Source organism: Nerophis ophidion, linkage group LG27, assembly GCF_033978795.1.
Source record: "Nerophis ophidion isolate RoL-2023_Sa linkage group LG27, RoL_Noph_v1.0, whole genome shotgun sequence".
Classification (NCBI taxonomy): Eukaryota; Metazoa; Chordata; class Actinopteri; order Syngnathiformes; family Syngnathidae; genus Nerophis; species Nerophis ophidion.
In genome coordinates this window covers 7,731,575-7,747,882 of record NC_084637.1, presented here as the reverse complement: position 1 = coordinate 7,747,882, position 16,308 = coordinate 7,731,575, and the positions used below count along the sequence as shown (strand labels likewise).

The following is a 16,308-nucleotide window of genomic DNA, read 5'->3' as shown; positions in this document are numbered from 1 at the left end:
ACTCATAGCCATAGTACACATCCCTCTTCCATGTGTGTAAGAGGGAAACATCAAATAGGTGGAATATTTGAGATTATATAATAATTGGAGCCTTAATTTTGGATTTTGATTCATTATTATTTTTTGAGCAATGCCACTTAAAAACAAATCACAGCAAAATAATTAGGGATCCAAAAGTGTCCTACTTATTAAAGTGTTAAAAAATAAATTATACATTTTATTTACAGTTTACTTTTAGCACAATAATCTTGAGATCAACTTCAGATATATCCGTCAATTTTAAGTTTGTTGTTTATGTTTTGTTTGTTTGTTTTAGGCCCTTCTTTAAAAAAAACAAAAAAACAGCTCAGTTTTTTAGATGGTAAAACACAAAATATGCAACATTTTCCCCCAAAAAATATCTCAAAGTGGAATATTTAATGTGATGTAATCGAAGCCTTGAATAGGTCAATAATTCAAAATGACATTGATTTTGATTCATTATTAATTAAAAAAAAAAGAAACAATCTGCATGGCAGCTTTGTGTTATAAGAGTAAGCATTGCAACAATTTCTTGTTACATTTCACCTGTTTCCTCTTTTATACCACTTTTTATGTTTTTTTTTTATTTTTTTATTGTATTCTTAAAATGTGTCGTGGGGCTGTTAAAAAATGACCCGCGGGCTGCACTTTGGACAGCTCTGTGTTAAGCAATGTCAGCTAAGATTTATCTGAGAGCCAGATTCATTCATTAAAAGAGCCACATCTGGCTCTAGAGCCATAAGTTCCCTACCCCTGATATAGAGTATATATATATTGGTGCCAAAGTAGGTGCACACTGCACGGCTGCTTCTAAAATGCTCATACAAAAATGGCAGATGTCTCCTGCTCCTGTTTGAAAACATAGCAAAGCACCACATGTAGGAGCATGATAACATGAATGTGCAGTAAGTGAGTGTCTCCATGGTGATGCCTCGTATAGTAAAAACATGTGGTCAGTACTGACCCTCTTCAATTGGGGAACTTACTATATTCTAAATGCATGTTTTGAATGTAAATGTGGGTAAATACTCAGGCCCACTTTGGGGACCCATGTAGATTAGATTAGATTAGATAGTACTTTATTTATTCCGTCAGGAGAGTTCCTTCAGGAAAATTACAATTTTCAGCACAATCCCATTCAAGATCAGACAAACATTACAGGGAGACAGAACAGGATCGCTGAAGGGTCTGCCGGCTTCCAGCGCCCCTTACAAAAAAGATGACAAACAGGTAAACAAGGGGGGAGAGAATAGAAGATTAAAATACAATTTTAAAAATCGGTCTTAGCCTGGGCCCTGGAGTGGGGGTGCAGACTGAGGCCAAGGGAAAAAAAAAACAACAACTCATAGCCATAGTACACATCCCTCTTCCATGTGTGTAAGAGGAAAACATCAAACATCAAAGAACACAGATCACATTAAAGACATTAAAGCAGCAGATACAACCAGACACTTCTACATACAGCTATGAATAAAAAGGATGTATCAAGCTCCTTTGGCGTACTGCAAGATTGAGTCCGACCGTCACAAGCCTCTGACTGGGGTCCCACCCCTGACACCCCTTCTTAACTGTCTTTGCGACGTCAAGGCTTGGTTAGCCCAGAATTTTTTAATAATGAATGAGGGGAAAAACGGAAATTTTAGTTTTTGGTCCGGCCCTCACTGACTTGGGACCATTGCAAAATGATGTGCGTCCCAAAGTCACCAGCCTTGGCGTCACTATAGACAGCCATTTTAAACTAGACAAACAAGTCAATGGCGTTTTAAAATCGTGTTTTTATCACCTTCGTCTTTTAGTAAAGGTTAAACCGTTTTTATCTTTTAACCTTTTTGAACAAGTCGTGCATGCTTTTATTTCAAGTGGCCTGGACTACTGCAATGCACTTTATGCTGGCATTAGCCAAAAAGCTCTCTCCCGGTTGCAGTTAGTCCAGAACGCGCCAGCAGGACTTTTAACAGGGGCCAGGAAACTCCAGCATATAACCCCAATTCTTCAGAGTTTGCACTGGCCTCCCTGTTCATTTTAGAATTGATTTTAAAACATTACTGTTTGTTTTTAAATCTTTACATGGACTGGCACCTCAATATATCTCGGACCTCATCCAAATTTACATCCCTGCGCGCGCTCTGAGGTCCGAGAGCCAGTTCCAGCTCGTGGTGCCCAAGACCAGACTTAAGACCAGGGGAGACAGGGCCTTCTCTGTGGTCGGCCCTAAGCTCTGGAACACTCTGCCGCTCCATGTTCAAACTGCTTCCACAGTGGAGTGTTTTAAGTCTCGTCTTAAGACCCACTTTTATTCTTTGGCTTTTAACACTACGTGAGTTGTGTGGTCCTCTGTCCTCTGTGTTTTTTATACACTTTGATTTCTATTTGACTGTTTTAATTGATTTTACCCTTTAAAATAGTTTTTAATCATATTTGTTTTTATATTGTTTTTATTGGTTTTATATTTATTTATTTTTTGTTTTTATCCAGTCATTGGTGGAGCATAATATATATATATATTTATTTTTTATTTTATTTTATTTATTTATTTATTTTTTACAATTGTTTTTAACATGGCTGTGCAGCACATTGGAAACATTATTGTTGTTTAATTGTGCTATATAAATAAAGTGGATTGGATTGGTTATTTTAAGCGCCATGTGGTAAAAGACGCCTACTTTTTTGCTTTGCTGGGACTTATCGCTATAATTACACAATTGTTGCAACTACTTGACGCTTCCAAACCATACTGTGGTGAACTGAACCCGCCCTGCTTTGAAATGTGGATATTGTAAAACACATTGTCTTTGGTTAAATGTCCCTTCTGTGCAAAAGGCATACCAGGAGCCTCTCACAGCAGCCCTCAACTCCAACAGAGCCATCCTCAGTTCCGCTGATGTGCACGTTGTCCTGAGCCCCGTCGCACACATTCTGGACGTCAACAGGTACTCGTACGGGAAAAAAAAATCCCAGCCTGATTGTTTTGCGTTAGTTCCCTGTGGATGTTATGTCTGGCTGTGTGTCGCAGGGGGTTCCAGGTAGCTTTAAAAAACAGGCTGCAAAAGTGGGGTGCAGAGCAGTGTGTTGGTGATGTGTGTCTGGAACTCTGCACACAACTCAGAGTGTACACAAACTACTTCAACAACTACACTACTGCCCTCAGCACCATCGACAAGGTAATGTTAGCCGCAAATTTGATTGAGATGGCGTTTACACCACCCAGCTATATTAATGCATCGTCTCGCCTACATTCATTTATTTGCGGCATCCCGCCACGAATACCTTTGGTGGTACCTGTTCATAAATGCATGATAATAGAACTCGGAATCCAGCCCATTGTTACTACTCTGTACAGAAGCTTGCAGTCTGGCCATACTTGCCAACCCTTCCGGATTATCCGGGAGACTCCCGAAATTCAGCGCCTCTCCCGAAAACACCCCGGGACAAATCTTCTCCCGAAAATCTCCCGGAATTCATGCGGAGCTGGAGGCCACGCCCCCTCCAGCTCCATGTGAACCCGAGTGACGTGTCGACAGCCTGTTTTCACGTCCGCTGACGTTATAACTGTAGAATGATCAAGGGCGAGTTCTTGGTTTCTTATGTGGGTTTATTGTTAGGCAGTCTCATTTACGTCGTCCTACCGCGGTAACAACACACAACAACGGCAGTCACGTTTTCGTCTACCATAAAGCAGTTCGTCTGCCGTAAACAGCAATGTTGTGACACTCTTAAACAGGACAATACTGCCATTTACTGTGCATGCATATGTGACAATAACATCTACGGCTTTTAGAGCAGTGGTTCTCAACTTTTTTTTCAGAGATGTACCCCCTGTGAAAATGTTTTCAATTGAAGTACCCCCTAATCAGAGCAAAGCATTTTTGGTTGAAGAAAAAAACGATAAAGAAATAAAATACAGCACTATGTCATCAGTTTCTGATTCATTAAATTGTATAACAATGCAAAATATTGCTCATTTGTAGTGGTCTTTCTTGAACTATTTGGAAAAAGAGATATAAAAATAACTAAAAACTTGTTGAAAAATAAACAAGTGATTCAATTATAAATAAAGATTCTTACACATACTGCGATGAGGTGGCGACTTGCCTTCCGCCCGATCTTGGCTGAGATAGGCACCAGCGCCCCCCGCAACCCCAAAGGGAATAAGCGGTAGGAAATGGATGGATGGATAGCTGTAAATATACTCCTTCCCTCTTAACCACGCCTCCAACAACGCCCCTTGCCCCTCACCCCATTTTTTGGGGAAATGTATTTGATAAAACCCAACAACAAGAATAGACCTTTGAAAGGCAATTTAAAATAAATAAAGAATAGTGAACAACAGGCTGAATAAGTGTACGTTATATGAGGCATAAATAACCAACTGAGAAGGTGCCTGCTATGTTAACCTAACATATTATGGTAAGAGTCATTCAAATAACTATAACATATAGAACATGTTATATGTTTACCAAACAATCTGTCACTCCTAATCGATAAATCCCATGAAATGTTATCTTAATTTAAAGACCACATAAATCCTTTACAAATACCTTAATCTGCTCTAGAGACACTTTTTCAAAGACACCTCGAAACAAATCTATCTTATCGGCGACACTTTTGGAGACGTGACATGAAAGCACGTATTGCTCTACTCAACAAGTAGCAAGTCCTCCTTTTAAAAACTCTAAAAAAGACACAACTTTGAAAAGAAGAGACAGAAGAAAGTTCATTAGAATGTCTTAACATGTTTGTATGTGTGTTTGTGTGTCGCAGCGTAGGGAAACAAAACCGGCGTTTCGAGCTTTCTTGAAGAGAACTGACAGGACTCTGACAACACACATGTTGAGGTGACACACTATCAATCAATCAATCAATGTTTATTTATATAGCCCCAAATCACAAATGTCTCAAAGGACTGCACAAATCATTACGACTACAACATCCTCGGAAGAACCCACAAAAGGGCAAGGAAAACTCACACCCAGTGGGCAGGGAGAATTCACATCCAGTGGGATGCCAGTGACAATGCTGACTATGAGAAACCTTGGAGAGGACCTCAGATGTGGGCAACCCCCCCCCTCTAGGGGACCGAAAGCAATGGATGTCGAGCGGGTCTAACATGATACTGTGAAAGTTCAATCCATAGTGGCTCCAAGACAGCAGCGAGAGTCCCGTCCACAGGAAACCATCTCAAGCGGATCAGCAGCGTAGAGATGTCCCCAACCGATACAGGCGAGCGGTCCATCCTGGGTCCCGACGAGCGGTCCATCCTGGGTCTCGACTCTGGACAGTCAGTACTTCATCCATGGTCATCGGACCGGACCCCCTCCACAAGGGAGGGGGGGACATAGGAGAAAGAAAAGAAGCGGCAGATCAACTGGTCTAAAAAGGAGGTCTATTTAAAGGCTAGAGTATACAGATGAGTTTTAAGATGAGACTTAAATGCTTCTACTGAGGTAGCATCTCGAACTGTTACCGGGAGGGCATTCCAGAGTACTGGAGCCCGAACAGAAAACGCTCTATAGCCCGCAGACTTTTTTTGAGCTCTAGGAATCACTAATAAGCCGGAGATTTCTTGCCGGGACATATGGTACAATACAATCGGCAAGATAGGCTGGAGCTAGACCGTGTAGTATTTTATACGTAAGTAGTAAAACCTTAAAGTCACATCTTAAGTGCACAGGAAGCCAGTGCAGGTGAGCCAGTACAGGCGTAATATGATCAAACTTTCTTGTTCTTGTCAAAAGTCTAGCAGCCGCATTTTGTACCAACTGTAATCTTTTAGTGCGTGTGTGAGTGTGTGTGTGTGTACTTCGGTTTATGTGTGTGGGTGTTTGCTTGTGTAGTGTGCAGGAGCTGCTGCTGTGTCCGATGTGGAGGATCCAGGAGTACACAACTCTCTTACAAGCGCTCACCGTGCACACACACAGCGGTCACCCTGACCACACACACCTCTCGTCCGCCCTCAACACGTTGCAGCGATGCACACAGTTCATCCAAGAGGTAGAACAACCCACAAGCACACAGAGTTGGGATTTGAACAGGGGTCAGCAACCCAAAATGTTGAAAGAGCCATATTGGACCAAAAAAAAATCAATTAAATTTTTCTGGAGCTGCAGAAAAATAAAAGCCAATATAAGTGTTATAATGAAGGCAACACAGGATGTAATATATTATCTATATTAGCCTACTATCAAAGGTTAACACAATTTTTTTGTTGACAGAAATGTTGTTTTTAAATTTTGATTCTACATATGTGTGCAACATTAAAAAATTATTAGTAAAATGGAGGCTTCTCACAGGATAAGATAACTTCTGGAAATTACTGACTCAGAATGGCCCAAGGAATAGATGTGTGTGTCCAGGTTTAAGGAAACTGAAGGCTGTCTTCTTGTCATGGATTTATTACCATCTTTGCAAGCTGGGCAACGTTTGCTGTGGTCTGGAACAACATGGCACACCAACAACTATCAGAAATGCAGCCTATATTTCATACAGATCATGTGTCATGAGACATGCAAATATAAATTAAATACACAAAGGACATAAGTAAAGGAGCTCAAATATACCTACAAACGAGGGATAACACCCACTTCTCGTCCGCCCTCAACACGTTGCAGCGATGCACACAGTTCATCCAAGAGGTAGAACAACACACAAGCACACAGAGTTGGGATTTGAACAGGGGTCGGCAACCCAAAATGTTGAAAGAGCCATATTGGACCAAAAACAAAAAAAATGTAATTTGTCTGGAGCTGCAGAAAAATAAAAGCCAATATAAATGATATAATGAAAACAACACATTATGTAAGTGTTTATATTATCTATATTAGCCTACTATCAAAGGCTAATGCAAATTTTTGTTGACAGAAATGTTTTTTAATTTTGATTCTACACATATTTGCAACATTAGACATCATTAGTAAAATGGAGGCTTCTCACAGGATGAGATAACTTCTGGAAATGACTGGCTCAGAATGGCCTAAGGCATGGCTGTCAAACTCTGGCCCACGGGCCAAATCTGGCCCGCCGTGTAATTTAATTTGGCCCTTGAGGCAATATCAATTTAAGATTAGAGCTGGCCCGCCGGTGTTATACAGCGTCGGTGCCGCTATAACACCGCATTCACCGCTAATACTCAAACTTGCCAACCCTCCTAATTTTCCCGGTAGACTCCCGGAGTTCAGTGCCCCTCCCGAAAATCTCCCGGGGCAACCATTCTCCCGAATTTCTACCGATTTCCACCTGGACAACTATATTGGGGGCGTGCATTTAAGGCACTGCCTTTAGTGTTCTCTACAACCTGTCGTCACGTCCGCTTTTCCTCCATACTAACAGCGTGTCACATAATATGTGTGGCTTTTACACACGCAGAAGTGAATGCAAGGCATACTTGGTCAACAGCCATACAGGTCACACTGAGGGTGGCCGTATAAACAACTTTAACACTGTTACAAATGTGCGCCACACTGTGAACCCACACCAAACAAGAATGACAAACACATTTCGGGTGAACATCCGCACCGTAGCACAACAGAACAAATACCCAGAACCCCTTGCAGCACTAACTCTTCCGGGAAACTTCCAGCAAACTGACCAAAAATTAACGTTTTCTTCATGCATTTTCTCTTGCTACTTCAAAACTTGAATGTTGGGTTCATTCGTTATTGTTATTTTATTTTCCAATGTATTATTAGCCTGTGGAAAAAAATTGATATTTACCTCAGAAGATTGCAAATCGAAAAAAAGGCATAATATTTTTATTTAAATTTTATTTGATATGCCATTGATATTTTTTTAATTATTACTATAATTTGAAACTGGATTTTGCATGTCACTAAAGTTATATAAGCCTTGCTTGTTCAATATTTAATGCAAAACTTGTTTGGGTCCCTATTAAAAGGTAAATGTGTTCAACCTTGGCCCGCGGCTTTGTTCCGTTTAAAATTTTGGCCCACTCTGTATTTGAGTTTGACACCCCTGGCCTAAGGTATAGATGTGTGTGTCCAAGTTTAAGGAAACAAAAGGCTGTCTTCTTCTAATGGATTTATTACAATCTTTGCAAGCTGGGTAACGTTTGCTGTGGTCTGGAACAACATGGCACACAAACAACTATCAGAAATGCAGCCTATAGTTCATACAGTTAATGTGTTATGAAACGAATGCAGCTGAGATAGGCTCCAGCACCCCCCGCTACACCAAAACGGACAAGCGGTAGAAAATGAATGGATGGAGACATGCAAATATAAATTAAATACACAGAGGACACAAGTAAAGGAAATTAATTGAGCTCAAATATACCTACAAATTAGTCATAATGATGCAATATGTACATACAGCTAGCCTAAATAGCATGTTAGCATCGATTAGCTTGCAGTCATGGATTGACCAAATATGCCTGATAAGCACTCCAATCAATAAAATCAACCAAGCTCGCTTCTGTGCGTCCGCGCACAGCATAAAACGTTTGGTGGACAAAATGACAAAAAGTAGGAGTGGCTTAAAACACGTCTTTCTGTGGCATCGAACACTAAACAAACTGCGGTGAGTTCAAGGATCGCTGAAATTAGTAGGACAAAACGGCGCTTGCCAAATACTCTCATCAGTGAAGTGTGTTTAATATGAACTGTGGGATTTCTAACTATTAAGAAGGTTTGTGTCATGTTTGTCCTGTGGCAGAAACCATAGTAAAACAAAAGAGTTTTTCTTTCCACCTTTTGCCATTTTTACACATCCTTGACAAAGCTCCAGGGAGCCACTAGGGCGGCACTAAAGAGCCGCCGGTTGCTGACCCCCGACTTAGAGGAACCTGAACTCAGGATGTTTTGTCTTTTTTCAGCTAAAGCGCAACCGTGAAAAAGATTGCCTTTTGGAGGAAACCCAACAAATGATACAAGGCTGTCCGGTAATACTGCATCTCCTTCTATTGTTGATATTTGATAAAGCAAGTACCGTATTTTTCGGACTATAAGTCGCAGTTTTTTTTCCATAGATTGGCCTGGGGTGCGACTTATACTCCGGAGCAATTTATGTGTGAAATTAATAGATAGATTAGATCAGATAGTACTTTATTTATTCATTCAGGAGAGTTCTTTCAGGAAAATTAAAATGTTCAGCACAATCCCATTCAAGATCAGACAAACATTACAGGGAGACAGAACAGGATCGCTGACGGGTCTGCCGGCTTCCAGCGCCCCTTACAAAAAAGATGAGATACAGGTAAACAAAGAGGGGGGAATGGGAGAAAAAAATTGAAGATTTAAATAAAATGAAATAAAATTAAAAAATCGGTCCAAGCCTGGGTCCTGGAGAGGGGGTCTAGACTGAGGCCAAGGGAAAAAACAACAACTCATAGCCATGGTACACATCCCTCTCACGTGTGTGTAAGAGGGAAACATCAAAGAAAACATCCATCCATCCATCATCTTCCGCTTATCCGAGGTCGGGTCGCGGGGGCAACAGCCTAAGCAGGGAAACCCAGACTTCCCTCTCCCCAGCCACTTCGTCTAGCTCTTCCCGGGGGATCCCGAGGCATTCCCAGGCCAGCCGGGAGACATAGTCTTCCCAACGTGTCCTGGGTCTTCCCCGTGGCCTCCTACCGGTTGGACGTGCCCTAAACACCTCCCTAGGGAGGCGTTCGGGTGGCATCCTGACCAGATGCCCGAACCACCTCATCTGGCTCCTCTCGATGTGAAGGAGCAGCGGCTTTACTTTGAGTTCCTCCCGGATGGCAGAGCTTCTCACCCTATCTCTAAGGGAGAGCCCCGCCACACGGCGGAGGAAACTCATTTCGGCCGCTTGTACCCGTGATCTTATCCTTTCGGTCATGACCCAAAGCTCATGACCATAGGTGAGGATGGGAACGTAGATCGACCGGTAAATTGAGAGCTTTGCCTTCCGGCTCAGCTCCTTCTTCACCACAACGGATCGGTACAACGTCCGCATTACTGAAGACGCCGCACCGATTCGCCTGTCGATCTCACGATCCACTCTTCCCTCACTCGTGAACAAGACTCCTAGGTACTTGAACTCCTCCACTTGGGTCAGGGTCTCCTCCCCAACCCGGAGATGGCATTCCAGCTCATTCCGGTCGCTTCACACTCGGCTGCGAACCGATCCAGCGAGAGCTGAAGATCCCGGTCAGATGAAGCCATCAGGACCACATCATCTGCAAAAAGCAGAGACCTAATCCTGTGGTCACCAAACCGGAACCCCTCAACGCCTTGACTGCGCCTAGAAATTCTGTCCATAAAAGTTATGAACAGAATCGGTGACAAAGGACAGCCTTGGCGGAGTCCAACCCTCACTGGAAATGTGTTCGACTTACATACAGCTATGAATAAAAACTAAAAGAAACATATACACTATGGTGGCCTCTGCGGTGTTCCACACCATCGTCCGCTGGGGTGGAGGGAGCATGGCCAGAGACAGGAGCAGACCCAACAAAGCAACCAAGACAGCCGACTCCACTCTCGGCCGCCAACCAACTCTCGGCCAGTGTCCAGTCCGCATGGATGAGCGAAGATATGTCCATGAAGACTGAGGTGTCCGACACCTGCTCACCCAGCCAAGACACCGCAAAGCCTCTCCGTCCCGGCGCTCAGTGCTAGCTCCGCATTCCACATTCCCGTAAAATATCAGTTAATATTATTTATCTAATTCGCGGAAGAGACGAAGAAAATGTAAGCAATCGTCACATACACGTCAACCAATAAGAATTTGGCGGGGGTGGGTCATGGCGGAAGTGCATTGTGGGTCATGGAATGTTAGATGCTATATGCTATATGCTAGTGCCGTAGCTATTAAAATGGATCATTTCATTGTTGGCGGTAACTTTGAAAAACTGAGAAGCGCTGAACAAAAATGGCACCGAAAAGTAAATCATGTACTGCGGATTACAATCCGGACGTAGTGAAATATGCAGCAGAAAACGACAAGAGGAAGCGGTGCATAGCTTTGGAGTTGGCAGAGTTGTTTAGAAGCGACATCAATCAATCAATCAATCAATCAATGTTTATTTATATAGCCCCAAATCACAAATGTCTCAAAGGACTGCACAAATCATTACGACTACAACATCCTCGGAAGAACCCACAAAAGGGCAAGGAAAACTCACACCCAGTGGGCAGGGAGAATTCACATCCAGTGGGACGCCAGTGACAATGCTGACTATGAGAAACCTTGGAGAGGACCTCAGATGTGGGCAACCCCCCCCCCCTCTAGGGGACCGAAAGCAATGGATGTCGAGCGGGTCTAACATGATGCTGCTAAAGTTCAATCCATAGTGGCTCCAACACAGCCGCGAGAGTTCAGTTCAAAGCGGATCCAAGACAGCAGCGAGAGTCCCGTCCACAGGAGACCATCTCAAGCGGAGGCGGATCAGCAGCGTAGAGATGTCCCCAATCGATACAGGCGAGCGGCCCATCCTGGGTCCCGACGAGCGGTCCATCCTGGGTCTCGACTCTGGACAGCCAGTACTTCATCCATGGTCATCGGACCGGACCGAGGGGGGGGACATAGGAGAAAGAAAAGAAGCGGCAGATCAACTGGTCTAAGAAAGAGGTCTATTTAAAGGCTAGAGTATACAGATGAGTTTTAAGGTGAGACTTAAATGCTTCTAGGAAGAAGATTTAATAGGATTTAGCAATTAGGAGTGACAGATTGTTTGGTAAACATATATCATGTTCTATATGTTATAGTTATTTGAATGACTCTTACCATAATATGTTAGGTTAACATAGCAGGCACCTTCTCAGTGTGTTATTTATGCCTCATATAACGTACACTTATTCAGCCTGTTGTTCACTATTCTTTATTTATTTTAAATTGCCTTTCAAATGTATATTCTTGCTGTTGGATTTTATCAAATACATTTCCCCCAAAAATGCGACTCATAGTCCAGTGCGACGTATATATATATTTTTTCCTTCTTTATTATGCATTTTCGGACGGTGCGACGTATACTCCGGAGCGATTTATAATCCGAAAAATACGGTGGGCATTTTTTTTTTAATGATTGTGTGCATTAGAGTCTCAGAGAGGGGAATCGACAGCTGATAACCAGTCAGGATGCTGCTATGGTCCAGAGTCCCAGTGAAGACATACCAGAGTCTCTCAGGTGGTGACTTCAGATTTTTTAGAACTTTTTTAATTGTTTGTATTATTTTCAATCACTGCCACTCAGATGAGGTTAATACATTTTTGCAGAATCTGAAAAAATTCAATATAAGATAACCATACTGTACATCAGGGGTGTCAAAAGCGCGGCCCGCAGGTCATTTTTTAACGGCCTCACGGCACATTTTAAAAATACTATGGGAAAAAATTCAGAACATAAAAAGTGGTGTAAAAGAGCAAACAGGTGAAATGTAACAAGAAAATGTTGCAATGTTTACTCTAATAACACAAATCTGCCATGCAGGCTGTTTCTTTCTTAAAAAAAAATAAATAGTGAATCAAAATCAATTATGAATTATTGACCAATTCAAGGCTCCAATTTTGTCCTATTACATATTCCACTTGGAGATAATTTTGGGGGCAAATGTTGCATATTTTGTGTTTGCCATATAACAAACTGAGCTGTTTTTTTTTTATTTTCAAAGAAGTGCCTTACACGAACAAACAAAAAAAACTTAAACTATAAAAAAGCTTATAATTGACGAATAGATCTGATGTTGATTTCGAGACCATTGTGTTAAAAGTAAACAGTAAAAAAATATATATATATTTTTTAACACTTTATTGAGTTCCCTTTTGGATCAGTGTGTTTTGTTTTTAAGTGTCATTGCACAAAAAATAATAGAGAATTAAAATCAATGGTGTTATGAGTTGTTGACCTTTTTACGGCTCCAATTATGATATAATCTCAAACATTCTACTTAAAAAAATATTGGGTGAAAATATCGCTTTTTTTTTTTTTTTCCATAAAAAAACATGGTTTTCTTTGACAAAAAGAGCATACAACTTAAATCTTTAACAATGTCATATTGACAGATAGACATAATGTTGATCTAGAGCAGGCGTCACCAACATTTTTTAAACCAAGAGCTACTTTTTGGGTACTGATAAATGCGAAGGGCCACCAGTTTGATACACACTTAAATAAATTACCAGAAATAGTCAATTTGCTCAATTTACCTTTAACAAAGAAATCTATGTATATAAAAAAAATGGGTATTTCTGTCCGTCATTCCGTCGTACATTTTTTTTTCCTTTTACAGAAGATTTTTTGTAGCGAATAAATGATGAAAAAAAACACTTAATTGAACGGTTTAAAAGAAGAGAAAACACGAAAAAAATGAACATTGAATTTTGAAACATAGTTTATCGACTCTTTAAAATTCAAAATTCAACAGAAAAACTGAAGAGAAAAACTAGCTAATTCGAATATTCTCGAACAAATTTTAAAAAAGAGTTTATGGAACATCATTAGTCATTTAAGAATTAAGAATAATTTTAGAATTTTGATGACATGTTTTAAATAGGTTAAAATCCACTCTGCACTTTGTTAGAATATATAACAAATTGGACCAAGCTATATTTCTAACAAAGACAAATCATTATTTCTTCTAGATTTTCCGGGACAAACATTTTTAAATAAATTCAAAATACTTAGAAATAAGATTTAAATTTGATTCTACAGATTTTCTAGATTTGCCAGAATATTTTTTTTGAATTTTAATCATAATAAGTTTGAAGAAATATTTCACAAATATCCTTTGTCGAAAAAACAGAAGCTAAAATGAAGAATTAAATTAAAATGTGTTTATTATTCTTTACAATAAAAAAATAAAAATACTTCAACATTGATTTAAATTGTCAGGAAAGAAGAGGAAGGAATTTAAAAGGTAAAAAACATGCACCTGGGGATAGGTTGATTGGCAACACTAAATTGGCCCTAGTGTGTGAATGTGAGAATGAATGTTGTCTGTCTATCTGTGTTGGCCCTGCGATGAGGTGGCGACTTGTCCAGGGTGTACCCTGCCTTCCGCCCGATTGTAGCTGAGATAGGCGCCGGCGCCCCCCGCGACCCCGAAAGGGAATAAGCGGTAGAAAATGGATGGATGGATGGATGGTATCTGTGTTTAAAAATCCTAAAATCACTTTTAAAGTTGTGTTTTTCTCTAAAATTGTCTTTTGAAAGTTATAAGAAGCAAAGTAAAAACATTAATGAATTTATTTAAACAAGTGAAGACCAAATCTTTAAAATATTTTCTTGGATTTTCAAATTCTATTTGAGTTTTGTCTCTCTTAGAATTAAAAATGTCGAGCAAAGCGAGACCAGCTTGCTAGTAAATAAATAAAATTGAAAAAAATAGAGGCAGCACACTGGTAAGCGCTGCTATTTGAGCTATTTTTTGAACAGGCCAGCGGGCGACCCATCCGCGTTAGTGACCTCTGATCTAGAGATTTAAAACTTGAATAATAATAAAAATTAAAGCTGCAAGCAGCGTTGGTCGGGTCCGCCTTTGGCTGCTGCCCATGCGGCCCAAGCCCTGGTCTAAGTCAGACCTACATAGAGGTTTTCGTTTCATGTCTCTACGACATTCCTAACAGAAGTTACTAGCAGTTTTGTCTGGGTTTTTTCCTAGGGGGCGCTAGAGCGCAATTTTGACTTTTGAGTTTTGTTTTTTTATTAGATGGCAATTTTCGCCAGTCCTGATGTGTGTGTAAAATTTGGTGAGTTTTGAAGCATGTTTAGGGGGTCAAATTACAGATCGGCTTTTCTGGATGTTGTTGATAAATGGCTTTCGCTTTGAATAGTTAAAATAATAATACTGAATAACATTTTATTCTTACCAAAACCCTTTGGGATCCCCGGGATCAAGCCTGAGTGGAGGCCTAAATGTATATTTTTTATTCATATATTGTTTTGGTTTTTAAAATAAATGGCCCCAGCTTGCTCTGATTTTTCAGTGTACTGCGATCAGTGGAAAAACTTTGGACACCCCTGCTGTACATATTCAATGCAATCGCCATGTAGAATATGAGCATTGCTGCAAAAGGTCGTATTTCGTCCTAAAAAGAAATGTGTGGCCACACGCTGTAGGATCTTTGAGCATGTGGCAGATATTGGCCTCTTCCTGTTCACCGATGCATTGGTGTTGACACGGAGGAAAACGCAACACACACCGTTCACGTGGTGCACAGGAGCACACACACCTTCCTGGCATCCGTGGAGCTCGCCAGCCTCGCCGTGAGGAAAATCTCAAACTCACGCTGTAAGTATTCCAACAAAAAATCAATCATGCCTCTGTTCTATTTTTTTTTTTTGAGCCGCTTATTACTCCCCCGTGTAGACGTGAGCCACGCCTTCGTCCTGGAGGGGTCCCTGTCGGTCGTGGGTGTGCACCACTCAGCACGGGGAGGAGATGGAGCACTTCCTGTGTGTGCTGAGAAGCACCATGCAGACAGCCCTGACGATGTCGTGATCGGCAGCAGGGAGAACTGTCGCGCTTCCAGACTGAAACTGACGAAGGTCGTTGACATGGTTTTCAATATACAGTCGTGGTCAAAAGTTTACGTACACTTGTAAAGGACATAATGCCACGGCTGTGTTTGAGTTCCCAATAATTTCTACAAATCTTATTTTTTTAGTCATAGATGTCATGATCCGCCATTCGGATTTGTTCTGTTTTGTATTACATCTGTTTAGTATTCGACTTCCTTAGTTCCTGGTGGCACTTTCCTGTTTTGTTTCCGTTGCCATAGTTACGTATTTGTGTCCCCTGCCGTTTGTTTTTCTCACGTACCTGCTCTGTGATTATCTCCTTATTTAAGCCTGCCTTTGTTTGCCATTCGGTCTCGGATTCTCATTTGCTTCCATGCAACAGGTGACGTCGCTCTTCCCGCATTGTGGTAATTACTTTTGTGTACTTTGGCTTCCACGCTATTCTGTTGTTTGTCCCTAGCTCATGATAGCGCTTTCTGTTGGTTTTGTTTGTAGTGCCTTCGTGCAAGTGTTTTGGTTCTTAGCTCGTTTTTATAGTTAAATAAATCATCATTCTTACCTTCACGCTGTGTCCTACTCAAACTGAACCACACCTATGATGCCAGTAAAGCGTCACAATAGAGTGATTGTAGCACATACTTGTTGGTCACAAAAAACTTTCATGGAATGTGGTTGTTTTATGAATTTATTATGGGTCAACTGAAAATGTGAGCAAATCTGCTGGGTCAAAAGTATACATACAGCAATGTTAATATTTGGTTACATGTCCTTTGGGAAGTTTCACTGAAATAAGGCACTATTGGTAGCCATCCACAAGCTTCTGGTTGAGTTTTTGACCACTCATCTTG

General features: G+C 41.0%; 1 protein-coding gene across 1 annotated transcript in view; it reads left to right on the top strand.

The window, feature by feature from the left end:
• The window catches only part of LOC133544220 (epithelial cell-transforming sequence 2 oncogene-like), a 34,014-nt gene extending 17,990 nt beyond the window's left edge, over window positions 1-16,024 (top strand). The window contains 10 exon segments of the mRNA XM_061889360.1: window positions 2,842-2,951; window positions 3,035-3,182; window positions 4,783-4,856; window positions 5,856-6,012; window positions 8,849-8,914; window positions 12,039-12,127; window positions 15,059-15,147; window positions 15,150-15,230; window positions 15,309-15,334; window positions 15,336-16,024. Coding sequence (XP_061745344.1) covers window positions 2,842-2,951; window positions 3,035-3,182; window positions 4,783-4,856; window positions 5,856-6,012; window positions 8,849-8,914; window positions 12,039-12,127; window positions 15,059-15,147; window positions 15,150-15,230; window positions 15,309-15,334; window positions 15,336-15,440 — 945 coding nt within the window. The 3' untranslated portion in view covers window positions 15,441-16,024.
• The last annotated feature ends 284 nt before the right edge of the window (window positions 16,025-16,308 follow it).